General features: G+C 37.8%; 1 protein-coding gene across 1 annotated transcript in view; it reads right to left on the reverse strand.

Moving 5' to 3' along the window:
- Positions 1-8,663: 8,663 nt before the first annotated feature.
- The window catches only part of CAND1 (cullin associated and neddylation dissociated 1), a 50,742-nt gene continuing 45,369 nt past the window's right edge, over positions 8,664-14,036 (reverse strand). Inside the window, exons 12-15 of the mRNA XM_004700470.4 lie at positions 13,486-13,655; positions 13,056-13,220; positions 9,956-10,063; positions 8,664-9,228 (exon numbers count right to left, since the gene is read on the reverse strand). Coding sequence (XP_004700527.1) covers positions 9,004-9,228; positions 9,956-10,063; positions 13,056-13,220; positions 13,486-13,655 — 668 coding nt within the window. The 3' untranslated portion in view covers positions 8,664-9,003. The remainder of the gene's footprint in view (positions 9,229-9,955; positions 10,064-13,055; positions 13,221-13,485; positions 13,656-14,036) is intronic.

A 14,036-nucleotide genomic window follows, 5' to 3' on the forward strand; every position in this document is an offset into this window, starting at 1 on the left:
ACTCTGAAAGGGTTCCCACGCATACACCATTCAATAGACGGACAGCCTAACTCGCATGAGATGTTTAGGCACAGCATCTACACAATCACTGCAAACAATGATCCCCAGGAAGCAAGTGATTATAAAAATAATACACATGCAAGAGCCACAGCAGCATTATTCACAATACCCAAAAACGGAGGGTAGAGACTGAAATAAAAGGGGGCTTCAAAAAGCTCATGGAAAATTTCCATTATCTTTTAACCCAACATCCCCACAAACTTTTTGAAGTTCCTTCAGACTCACAAACTAGTCAGTGTTCAAACAAAAAAAAAGCCCGGTATGTTCATGTAAAAGAATATTATTCAGTGGTGAAAATGAAGTACTAATAGAGATGAAACCCAAAACATGCTCAGTGAAAAGACAAGAACATTTACTGCACTTCACTGAAGCGCAGTGTCCAGAAAGAGCAAATCTATGGAGGCAAGGTCGGTTCGTGTTGGCTTAGTGGTGGAGGGTGGAGGGGGACTGACTGTAAGTGGGCATGCAGTTTCCTTTTGGAGAGATGGCAATGTTCAAAGTTACACTGTGGTGATAAGTAAATGCCCAACTCTGTAAACAAAGTTGAATTTTGCACTTAAATTATTTTACAGACGAGCTACAATTTTTTAAAAATAGATATAAAAAATGTTAAAGTCCTAAAACAATAACAAAAGCAACAACCTTCTGGGGGAAGAAACAGAATCCAAGTCTGCTATATTATTTTTAAAGTCCAGTTTGCAACAAACCATTAGGAGAATGTTAAGAAACAGCCATGTGTGTGACCTATGTTGAGTAGTAATGGAAGCCTCAACTGTTTCTAAATGGGCAAAGATGTTGCCTTCCAGCATAAGTAAATATACTACTACAAGTAAAAACTTGATAGCAATGACGCAACAAATAATCTCACTACAGAAATAAACTGTAGAAAATTAATGGAATTTCTACAATACATAACAAAACTAGTATTTTTGAGTTGAGCTAGATAAAAGCTGAAATGCTTTGGCTTTTGGGCACGCAGCAGGTGGAACTTGGAGGTGGTGGTGAGGAACCGGCAAGTGGAGGAACCGTATTCCAGAGGAGCTGATCTCTAGGGCAGCTCCTGACCTGAGAACGGTTTCTGAAGTGAAGTGTGGGCTTGAGCTCAGGAAGTTCTAGATGAACAGGAACTGTACTAAGGAAAGGGGATAACAGCGACCTGCAGTTTATAGAGGAGAGGACAAGCATAAAAGGGATACCTTCCCCCAAACTATGCTGGGCAGAGCGGAGCTTTCATAGTATGCATTTTTCCACTAGGCGAGCATCAAGCAACTAGCTCAGAGTTAGTGCACCCAGTGGTGTTGCCTGGGAAGGTTCTCTCTGGTTACAGTAAGTTTTTCGTAAAAGCAATTTTGCTGGAACCTCAATTTTTGTAATGGCTGACTTAAGAGAAAAATGTGCAACTGCGAAATTTTGTTTCTTGCTCTGGGGAAAAAAAGTTGTGATGTTGAACACAGCTTAGGGCCGCGCTATTGGAAAAACTCAAGTGCTATGAGTGGTGTTGTTTCCAAAAAAGTTGAAATGTCAATTGATGACAAACCTTGTTCTGGATGTCTATCCACTTCCTGAATTGACAAAAAAAGTCAACTTGTAGTGCATTTGTAGTTAGTTCCTTCCACCAGGTTGAGCTTCCTAGTTAGAGGTTCTGAAGTATTGTGTAAGTGTACCCAAAAAAAGGCCTGGTTTGCAGCAGATGTATGACTAGTTTTGCCACAATGCCCCTGCTCACAGAGCCGTGTTAGTTTTGGGCAAAAAAACCCCGCATGCCTGTTACCCCACCCACCTTACTCACCAGAGCACTCTGCAACTTTGTTTCCATGAATGGACAGCTATGTGAAGAAGAAAAAAATAAAGCGAGAGGTGCTGTCAGCCATCCAAACAGGAGTTTAAAAATGTTTCCAAGAATGGAATCACAGATCTGACAAATGTATTATGTGTAATGGAGAGTACTTTGAAGATGATAAGCTTGTTTTGTTAAAAAAATTTCGATACACAGCTTTGAAAGGTAAATTCCATTTTTAGGGGGGTACGCCTGCGACCAAGGAAGACGTTGGGAAAAAGACAAGCATGTAAAATGCACCATACATCAACTGTCTGAATAAATACTTATATGAGGTTTCAAGATGGGATTCTGGGAAAGAAAAAGGTGAGAATTACAGATTACAGGTCTCTATCAGGTCAAAGATCAGGTTTGAGGAGAGGATGTGACAAAACTAAGTGGATAGGATGTGAAGTTATTGGTGCTTTAACTCTGCCTCAAAATATCCAAGCTGTTGCCATTGGAGTGGTTACCTGAAATCGTGAAGGTGACATTTAGTGACTTACCACGGGGACAGAACGGTAAATGAAGGCATCCACATTAGAAAACATTTAAACAGCTAACAAAATCCTTAGAATGTTAGTTTTGTTTGGAAAAATTCACATAAAAATTTGCTAAAGATAAAAAACGAGGTAGATGATAGGTTCCCCACATCACTGGGTGTCACGGCTTAAAACAGAAACAGTCGGATCTTTTAAGGAACAGGGCAGCTGGTTGAACAGGACCATCTGAGTCAGTTTGTGATGGTGCGCAAGACCTGGTGGTGTAGTGGGTAACGCTACAAGTGGCTGCTAACAAGGTCAATGGTTTTAAGCACGCAGCCATTCCACTGAAGACGAGGGGACTTTCTACACTGGTGAAATGTCAGAAACCCATAGGAGCAGCTCCACTCCTACAGATCACTGAGTCAGAATTGACGGGACAAGATTGTTTTGTGTGTACTGGTGTACAATTTAACATCTCTTCCACTTCACCCATCCCCACTCAAAGTCTCTCTCTAGTTCAACTGCACTCACAGTTCTAACCAGTATCTTATGAGTTAAGTTCTTGAGCCTGACTATGGTCTTGGCCACCATGATGTTCTCAGAAATGGTGTTAGTCATTGTCAAAGCACGGAGAGAGGGGCTTTCACTCGTCTCTGCCATAGCAAATAGCAGCACTCCAAATGGTGACTTGTTCATCCTGGGCTCAGTGTGAGAACAGCGGACAGATACCCTATACTACCTACAGTGGGCATGGCACTGTTACCATGCAAACCATGTATTTTCACAATGGTTTCTGTTGCAGTACAATTGGATGTACTTCCAATATCCAGTCAATTGCCAGGTCTGGTCAATTCTCTCACCTATACTTAGCCCCATAATATCCTGGCTTCTTAGCAGTGTCTCTAACCCCGATCACTGCACTCCTTGGTTTTTGAGCCTTTCTAACCCTTTGGGGGAGTTCTGAGTAGAATCAGCTCAACACAGCTCACTAGGACCCTGAAAGTACATCCAAGTGCTTTACGCGGCCTCCTTATACAAGGCCCTTCTCAGTTCTCACTGAGCTAGGCATGGAGCACAGGTGCTGACTTCTTTGGGGTTGCCAGTATTCTTTCCTTGGTAGAGTACACATCTTCCTCAACTCAGGCTTGTCCTGATCTGCAGACCAAACTGTCTACCATAAACCACCTAACCTATATTTCTAGTATAAGGCTAACATTAGTTATCAAGTATGTTTTCCCCTCACAGCAAAAAACGAGAGGTGGTGGTAACCAGGAGAGAAAATGCAATTAGCGTTGCCTTTGATGACCCATATGCATGGCAATTGAAATTCAAGAAATAAAATTCTTTTGGTACAGGTTCTGCCAGAATTTCACGGTGAAAGTCTTGACATGCAGATCTCTGTGATCAAGAGCCAAGGCATCACGTTCAGCAATGGGCTTACTTCTAGGTACCCAAGCACGGTCTGCTAACTTCTGCAGTTCCCTGCAGAGGGCAATTGATGCAGAAACCATCGTTTAGAGAGATTATATAAGACAATGCTTTACAGTGACAAAGAAAATGTTTAAATAAATCCTGATTGACATGCACAAATAACCAAACTCAATATTCCAGGTTTTCCCAACTTCCTGATAAAGTTTCTTATCGGCAGGTACTCTATGAGCCCCTTCCAACTACATGGAGTCCACGACGAGAAAAAAATGCTGCCAGATCTTGTCCCAACCTCACACAGTTTACTGTCTGAGTCCACTGTTGCCATCTTTTCATTGAGGGTCTTATTTTTCTCACTGACCCGCTACCAAGCATGAAGTCCTCACCAGAGACCGGGCTCTCCTGAAAACAAACATGGCCACGAGATCAAGCTTCACTATCCTTGCTCTAAGGGGCTGTAAGCCAAGTATTTCAGTCACTTTTCTCTTTTTCTTGTTTTCTCCCAAGTGAAACAGAAAAGGGTTCAATGGTGACAAACACATCGGCTATCTATGGTTGTTTTCCTGCCATTTGCTAACTACAAGAACCAGAAACCCTGACTTCCAAAGTAATCCTAGAAAAGCTACAGAACGCAACTAGTTAAATAATGGGGATTCACAAACTGCTCTCATGAAGAGACTATAAACTGGTTTTGAAAATCCATTCACTTAGTCTTCTCTAGAATTCAAGTAAAATGTACTAACTATTCATGGCAACTTTTTAAATCTCTGTATATAGTATGCATCAATTCCAAAGGGCTCAAATGGCTTCATACATTTCTAGACTGTCCATTTAAACCAGTAGAGGCAATATTTATATAGAGGAGAAACCTATTTCCATTAAAGCATAGTTATAATTGGTAGGGGGGGAAAATTAGCTGAAAACTTGGTTTTATCTTTTTTTCTCCAAAAACATATAATCTGTTGAGTTAAAGGGGCTAGAATCAAGAGACATTTCTTTTAAAATGGCTCACAACTGGGGCAATTTTGTCGACACCTCGCCCTCCTGCATCCCAAACTATCTGGAGCCAGGTTGGGTTGTCACAACTGGGAGGGGGTCTTGTGGGTATGAGTCACTGATAACCTCCAATGCAAGAATCACCCCTGAAAACAAATAACTGTCCAGTCTCAATGTCAATGACACTGAGGTAGATAAAGCCTTATCTAAACAAGTGAACATGCTTTTTTCCCTCGTAAAGTCCACATTTTGGAGAAAAGCCTGGATCTTCTAAAACATGGAACCAGGAGTTTATTTCCATGCCTTTTACAAGATTCTTGGTTTATGAGCAAGTAGTGATTCCAAACACGTTTGCATAACTATTAAGTATTTAGACTACAATTATAGTAAACAAACACACTGCTGTGCTTGCCTCAGTAAACTGTTGTGTTTTATCAAGTTTAAAAGAATAGGGCTGGGAAACCGTCAATAGCTTTCCATATCCTGGGACTATTGGAGACTCACGAAACACAGGGCTACCATGCTGGACCAGTGCTGGAGAACTGCGGGGCACCCGCCCGCCCGCCGTCTACAGTAACACCGCATAAGGCACATCAACCTTTCTGACAATCACCAAGTAATTCCACAACCCCCTAAACCCAGGACGTATTTCAATTCAAAGAATATAAAGGCTTTTCTCTTCTAAGAACCTAGTATAATTCAATTTGCCAAACTCACCATGAATTAAAGAGGTGACGTTAGTAAGACACGAATGGAAATCCAACTACTAAGAATAAATTCGAAATCTGACGGGCACACCGATACTAGAAGGGAGAATCAAATCAAATCAAATCATGTGCATTCCCACTCAGTAATTTTACTTCAAGTTGGCTCTTCCGCCAGCTTTTATCTTTAAGGGAATACAATCCCATTTGGATTTAAAGTTAACTTTATAAATGAAAAAGACCAAAACATATTGCTGAAAAAAATTAAAGTACATAAAGTACAGGTGTTCACAAAGTCTTGTGTTTCAATTACTAATCAGAAAATAAGAAACTTACTGTTTTGAAAAGGAGAAATGCAATTTCAGTTCGTATTTTCTTAAGAAAATTACCATCAGGTGAACTTCTGGCATCCATTACCAAACACTTTATCAGTGTTTCATTTTTGCAACCGAAAATTATCAAAGTAATTTAGCTGGAGAAATCAGTTAAAAACAGAATTTTTTTCAAACAGTAAGTAAACTTACTGTACTGTCAACGTTTCATTAAAGATTAAGCAAGATTTTCAATGAGGTATATATCTGAACATTTTAAAAATTAAGATTCAATTTCAGACAGATATAGAACCCAAATTATTACTTGCTGAACATATTAAGCTTTTAAATAAATATCAAAACATTTATTAACCATAGGTTCTATAGATCAGTAATTTTAGTAATTTATATCTTTATTAAAATTTCACTTGGGAAGAAAATATCACTTCTAATTCTTCATGGGTTAAGTGTTGCTATATACTGTCATATGGTCACATACTGCTTAAAAGGTTTAATAAACTCATTAATTTCAGTTAACTCAATTTTTCACTGGCAGAGGATTTTGCCTATTTCATCTTTTCAACAGTAATCATACTCAAATGAAGTCTGAGATTGGTCTAGTTATAAAGATATGAGAACATTTCCTAGAACCAGCTAATTAGACATGCCTTTGTGTTATATATTTTTTTTTTTTTACCATTGGCCTGGTAAAAGACTAGAAAAAAAATATTTACTGTCACATAAAATCATTTTGACAGCCAAATTGTGGTGAAGTCACCATATGCCATTTTTTAAGAGTTCTCTTATTCCCACAGGTCAAGTACCTTGCAAATTCAATATGCAAGCAGCATATCAAAAATGTACTACTGATACCTCGACAAGTCATTTTTTAGATTAGGTCCTGCCTTACCAATTTTCTTTCTGCTGTAATTTCATTTCATACATCAACCTAACCTCAAAACACAACTGTATCTTAAACTTTCCTTTAAAAGATATCACGGAAGGCACATCTAGCTATTAAACTCTCCTTATGAAAGACAGGGAACAGTAGCTTCCTACTATTAACTTAGTGGTAAATCACTGAGCAGAACGTCAGTGAAGCAGGAGTGACAGTCCACGGCTGGATCGCATACCACCACTTCCAGCCCAGTATCTGGATGACAGCCCTGCTAGGGATTAACTAATCAGGAAGATTCAGCATTTAGATTCAGAGCAATCCCTTCTTGTTACTACTTTGACTATATATGTGTATACACAATAAAACCTGATCTACTAGTAGAGAGGGCCGTTTTTATATCAAAAGATAGTATTTTAGTCAGTTGAAAATCGAGCTGGCTTGTAAGACTCAGCAAAACTAAAATAGAAGCACCTTTGTTGTTAAACAAAACAAAACAAAAATCCTATACATGAAAAAAAATTTGGATTTAACTTTGGACAATTAACACAACATTGCATGTCAAGCTTCTATTCGTCCTAGAGCCTGCAGTATTGTAATTTATTGTGAAACAATGTAACCAAATATTTAAATATATCCACAACATCTATTTCCACGGTATATGCATAGTACATTAATACACTAACATCTCAAAATAAATCTCTATTACAGCTGTATGCAAATGATGGCATTAGAGTATCACTGCCATATTTGGAAATGGCACCAACTTAATGTAGGGAGGGGTCCATGTCCATTTACTAGTCAAAAGCCTCAGTGATACCAAATTTCTTATGCATTATCATCTGAACATTTGAAATCAAGCTATTACTCTAATAACCACTGTTACCGATTAAAATCACTGCATATCCAGATGTTAAAGCAGGTAACAGAGCAGGAAAAGTATTTCCAATTCACAGTTTCAAAAATAAGGGTGCAGTTTTTCAATATCTGATTGCCTCAAATTGGTCACTCGATTTAACAGCTGCCTCCTTCAAACATGTAAACTATGTTTGCACAGCATTAGATATCTCTTATTCTCGGAGCGCCACAAATTGGAAGAAGCTACAATGTGAAATGAACTCAGTGAAGGTTATGTTGAAATAAAAACGTAGCTAAAATATTAAAAAGTACTGCAAAGCTTTGATTGCCCCCAGCACAGAGCCTTTACCAGGAAAAGGAGTCAACACCCACCTAATGCAATATGTAAATTAGCTCTACAAGAGAAAGTGGGGAAAATGTGCCTCAACTAAAAGGGCAATGGTCTTAAAAACCAGTAAATAAATTGGTGGTAGCTGACTTTAGAATTCTCCTCAAATTAAAATCCAAACGCACACACAGTATTTGTATCCTCAGATAAGATCCAAAGAGAATGAAAGAAAAACCTGACTTTAAGAATAAAGGTGTATATACACACACACATACACACACACACACAAATGGGTAACTGAGAAAAAACCGAGCACTTAAATATCCCAAGTTTAGATGTGTAAGAAAATTTATAATAGAAAAAAGTGGCAAATTGCTATTGTTACTTGATTTGCTGAAAACATCTGCAAAGTGTCAAAATTTACTCCCTTTTTCTCCAGATATGTGTTTTCTGTGCAAAAATAAATATCTGAAAATTGCACTAATACAATACTTATTTTAACTTTTGTATTATGAATAATCTGCACATGCTGCTTTACAGACAATATATATTTATAAACTTGCTCATGCAAAATTAGTGTGCCCAACAGGGATATTCTTAACCCCATACTTAAAAACTGATACATTATTGTTTTTTTAAACTGCCAACCTCTGAAATGTTTTCTAGTCAGCCAACAATCAACTTATCTTGCCAAAAAACATTATACGAGAAAGAGATGGTTTAAGCATTGCAGGGTTTTTGATTTTTAAAATATAAGATTTATAAAAGAAAGAAATTCGTGGTCACAAAATTTCAACATTTTAATCCTAAATGTTTGTTACAGGGTAAATAGAGAGTGGACCTTATCTCCATAGTCCATAAATCTTAACTTTTAGTTTCCATTTAAAATGTCCTAAACCACTAAAACATTAGTGGTTTTACAACCTCTGGCTTATGGAAATACGTGTTTCTGAAATAAATGCTACAAAAGCAACAATGGAAGAAAGCCAAACTGTCTTCATGAAGGGGGGCAAATGGAACATTTTGAAGTCTTTAGACACTTCTCTTTCCATCTCTTATGATTAACCTGTCAATTCAGTGCATCACAGGGTCAATGTAATGGTCCCCGCATTGAACAAACATTTAACTAGTGTCCATTGACTCCAAATTAGTGGATGACGAATCTTTTTGGATACTTTCAAAGATGGCCGCCAGCTCTGGGTTAGAGCTGATCTGCGATTGGAATTCGCTCATCAAAGGGCTCTTCTCTGCTTCTGGAATGGTCAGCAGTGCTGCTACTGCCCTCATGGCAGACCGCTTTAGTTCATCTTGCTTCTCAAACTCCTGCTTCACCGAGTTGGCCTTAACCTGCAATGTGAAGTCGCTTTAGATGATGTGCCACAGAAAGCTCTGCCACAACAAATGTAAACATATGCAATCTCTCAATAGCGAATAAAGTATAGCAATTCTAGGCTGGCTCCCAAAGCACATTACATTCCAAGCATACTATTTTTTTGAAAAAAATAGTGGCTTTCCTTTTCCTTTCAAGGGAATTTACACAAAGACCCCCTATACAAAAAGAAAATCGAGAGCCAACATGGTTAAAACAAGAGTAGAATCCAGTCTTATCTGCTTAACATACCAGACTCTAGCTCTTGCCAAAAACTTCTCCTTTAGAAACTGTTTATTTAGTGTTCCTCAAAACGACCATTCATTGACACCTGAGGTCTCTGTGTCTAATTATTCTTACACACAAAGCTTTGTTCACCTTTTAAAAGAATAAGCAAATAAATCCACTCCTCCCCAAAAGTCTAATTCACTGTTATCACTCTCACAAAAATTCTGCTAACCGTTAACTAGAATGAAAGACACTTCCTCTTTTGTGACCCAAACATTCTTTACTCTACATCAGTATGTTAAAGCATGTCATATTGTTACAGCAAAAATCAAAAACAGTTCAGAATAGCATTTAACAGTGCTTAGTTTCAGAAAACATTCCTATTACTAGGTCTGAATAACTATAGTACAGAATTAAGTAGGAATCTTGACTATACCATACTCTACCCTAAGTTGATGCTACAGTATCAATGATTACCTTAGTTGTACATGTGGCACGTAGTGGCTCAACAAGTCGGTCCAACCTCTGCAGTACTGCACTTGGACAGAGGGTAGAGAGTCTTACCAACATTAAAAATGTTAGCATCTATTAGGAATATTAAAAACAAAATTAGACTTTGCGTTATTTCCTAAAAACAAGGTGCAAATTCTAACAAACATGGCTAGTATGCACACTGAAGCTTCACTTTAATGGACTCGCCACTCTGAATCACAGAGACGACTCAATGAATCTGAGGTATAAGCACTGGCAAGGCTGCATCTCTAATGCAATCCCTGAGTACAGAGCTAGAAAAGTGCGTCAGTCTTGAATGCACATGAGAATCACCTGGGGAGCTTTAGAAACATCCTCAGATGTTGATTTAGAAATGGATGGGCTCACAGATTCAGTAAGTTTTAGTAACCCCCCTTGGATAATTCTCATGTGTGCCAGAGCTATCTATGAGAAGCACTAGGGGAAGTTTTCACTCAAATTTTCCTGAAAGAAATGGCTGGTTATTCAGATTAACCCACATAAAAAACCAAATTAACTTGTAATCATTGTCCCCTTCAACTGAAAACTCACAGGAGTCCCCTCATTAAATTCTAGAAAGGTCACTATGCAAGGAAACATACAAATTGGAATTTTGGTAGAAGGCCTTAAGTATTGCTCAATTAAAAATTTTGCCCTGCTCAGCCACATGTCCTAAATGTAAAAGTAGATATTTCTTATTTTCAAAATCACTCTTATAATATGCACATTTAAAATACACATAAGCACAAATAAAGCAGCTATGAGAAAAGTTCATGCTCTATGAAGACTGTTCTGCATACCGTATATACTTGCGTATAAGCCAAGTTTTTTATAGCACATTTTTAATGCAGTTTTTGGGGTAAAATTAGGTGCCTCAGTTGATATTCGGGTCGGCTTATACTCAAGTATATACGGTGTATCTGAAGAGTTTTTCATAACTTGCTTTTAGAAAACTCAACATTAAACTCAGTATATTTGCATAAGAAAAGAACACTCATTCATTCCAATAAACAATACACATGAAGTTACTGGTCATTAGAACAGAGACAAGACAGTCCACAAGAATCCTGAACCAAGACAATGAATGCTGACCCACCGAGACACACTTTCAACAGTACTCATTACTAGGATGCTTCAAACGTTCATAGGGAAATGGAATCAATAAAGCAATTTTCATACTACTGGAGAGGCCCTCTGAGATAATCAACTTGAAGACAAATATACCTGGAACAAAAAAATGTTTTCTCCAGGTCATGTGTCATAGAACACTGGAAAACTGAGCCCTGGATCTTCAAGGTGCACAGTATGCTCCAAAGGCCATACCCTGGTGGAACGTGGAAACCCTCTTAGATGAACTGGACTCTACCTCAAACACACCTGTAAACTGAGGACTTAAGACTGAAACTACATGGTGTGTGAACAAGCAGAATACGCTACACCAAGAGTAGTGAACTATCAGTAGACTGACTAACATTTACTTATTACTTCAAGGCCCGACTTGCTATAATTAGCTATGTATTATTCTGGCAGACCATGTCTCACATTAACAGTGAATTGCCTGAAGACCAACTCCCACTGTTTATGTAAAGTGTCCAGTCACGCAAGGATTTATTCTGTACTAGTCAATAATCTATGTATTGCAATTTGCAGTAAGCCTACATTTGTTTATTCTCCCTTTCTTTCTTAAGTGTTTTTTTTTAAATTATTGCCATGGGCTAATCAATGACACTGTAAGGAGCTCCGTATGTTCCAGGGAAATGACCAAGAAGATTCTTCTCTACCATAAAATAACAAAGATGTCTTTAAGGTTAACCAAAGGCAGTTAAACATCAGATTCAGGAATGGATTTGGGGCTCCAACTTCATCCTAGCTAAAATCTAAGAGCAACTAGTTCTTATGACATGGTCCTGCTCAATACTCATCCTCATGAAGGAAACAGGGAAGATAGGGGTGCTAGAGAAAAGTGTAGAGAAGCAATTAAATGGTGCATTAAAGAATAAAAACATTATTAAAGAACAGCATCTGGGGTCTTAAAGGCTTGTTTTCAAACAAGCAACCACCTGGGTGAGATGTCAACGTGTCCACATGGAAGCACAACATCTGAGCTCCAAGGACTAGTATCAGAGACTGCAATGTGAGATTCTGGTGTGCAGGAGGATATGTATTTTGGAAGCCCAAAGTAACATTTGCAGGATCTACACAGGGAATAAGCCTTTGCTGATTCCCCTCTAATCTTAATTGAGGGATGGGAATAACCTGGTTATCAGACAGAGTATTCCATAGATGACTATAGATTAAAACAATAACTTTGACTTGAATGATAAAAACGTCATCTGATCTCCCCTTTGATACACTTTAAGCTTGATCGGGCTTTAAATATTTTTTTGTGGATTTTTTCCATATTGGGGTTTATCTCTGTTGTATATTGACATTGTCGGTAGCCTCCTTGACTGTTATGTGTTTTTCAATGTTTTACAGTAAATGAAACCCAGGATGGGCAAATCTATAGAGACAATCACTGGAATTAGGGCCCCTGGGCAGGGGAAGGGTACAAGAAGGAACTGACTGTGGTAGCAACTGTACAACAATGTCAGATGTAACTGAACTGGGTGGTATTTTGTATGGATTACGCCAAATAAAATGGTCTGAAAGAAAAAAAAAGTCTTCTCCTCCATCCAGTTAAACGTGACTTCTTCCAATGAAAATGTTTTGGGATTTTTTTTTTCTGTAGATCAAGTGTTGCTACACTACTGTACTATTAACTTTTCTATGCTGCCCAGGTAGTATTACAGTGATCTACTTCGGAAAGGTCTTAGGCATTGAACACGCTAGGGAGCAGTTTTCACAGACATCAGGGTTGCCATGAGCTGGCATCAATTCAACAGCCAACTGGTTTATTACCTGTATACATTTTAGCTTACATCACAGTTACCAAAATCATAAGACAACCTAATTTTTCTCACTTATGTGTAAATAAATTATAATTTAGTTATGTGTAAGTAAATTAAAGTCACTACAGAAACGTAAACTCTTCCTTTAAAGCATCGTGTGAAAAGACATATCTTACCTTAATATCATAATGATCCTTCAAACCATCTTCAACATGATTTAGAAATTCAAAGATATCGAGCCTATCAAGACAACTGTCTAGAAGGGTGTACATACACTCAAAAGCGGCCTTCCTGATATCCAGGCCATCATCCACGGTGTGTTTAAATGGACCCATTTCTACCTGTTAAAAAAGAAAGGGTATGTGAGTTTGCATTTTTAAAAGATGCAAACCAAAATGAAGAAAAGAATTAAGAACGATTGTTTAAAGGTTGTAGAATTTTCTAATAATATGAAGTGATGAAAATGCTTTAGAAATAAGATAGTGATTAGTTGCAAAATTATGGATGTAATTAATTTCAATTTGATGGACTATGTGTTTTATTACAACAAAAAAGTTTAAAGGTCAAAGATAAGGTTAAATAAGCTGTGTAATCTAAACCACATACCTCTCTTATAAGTTCCTTTCTAACTTTTGTCTCATTGTAAAGATGTGGAAGAACGGTATCTAAAAGATCTCTTATTAATGATGGTTTGTTATGGGCAGCTGAGTTGAATGTCACCAAGGCAACTCTTCTTACATTCAAATCTGGGTCTTCCAATGTTTTAAGGAAATCACCTGAAAGATTGTCAGAGAAGTAACAGTTATGATAGTTTTAAAATATAATATACGGTACATATTTTTTCTAATAGTTAAGTATTGTTATTGTTCTTCAATGAAAGCCATGGCAAAACTGAAGAAATATTACATGAATCAATGTTATTTCTTGCAGCAGTAATAAAACTATCATTTCTGGAATGGCATAATTATTAATTGATAACCTGCTCTCACTATAATGCAAAGGGGTTGGAACAAAAGTCCACAATGCCTTTTATAGATGATAGTGAGTCAAGCTAATCTTGTTAACGATGGGCCAGTTACTTTAGTCATGAGCCGGTTCGTGGTCTATAAAATGAGGTGATAAACCTTACAGGCATATTTAATAAAACAAACAGTATT

Source organism: Echinops telfairi, unplaced genomic scaffold (genome assembly GCF_000313985.2).
Source record: "Echinops telfairi isolate 266 unplaced genomic scaffold, ASM31398v2 ScPeMD7_2;HRSCAF=8, whole genome shotgun sequence".
Taxonomy (NCBI): Eukaryota; Metazoa; Chordata; class Mammalia; order Afrosoricida; family Tenrecidae; genus Echinops; species Echinops telfairi.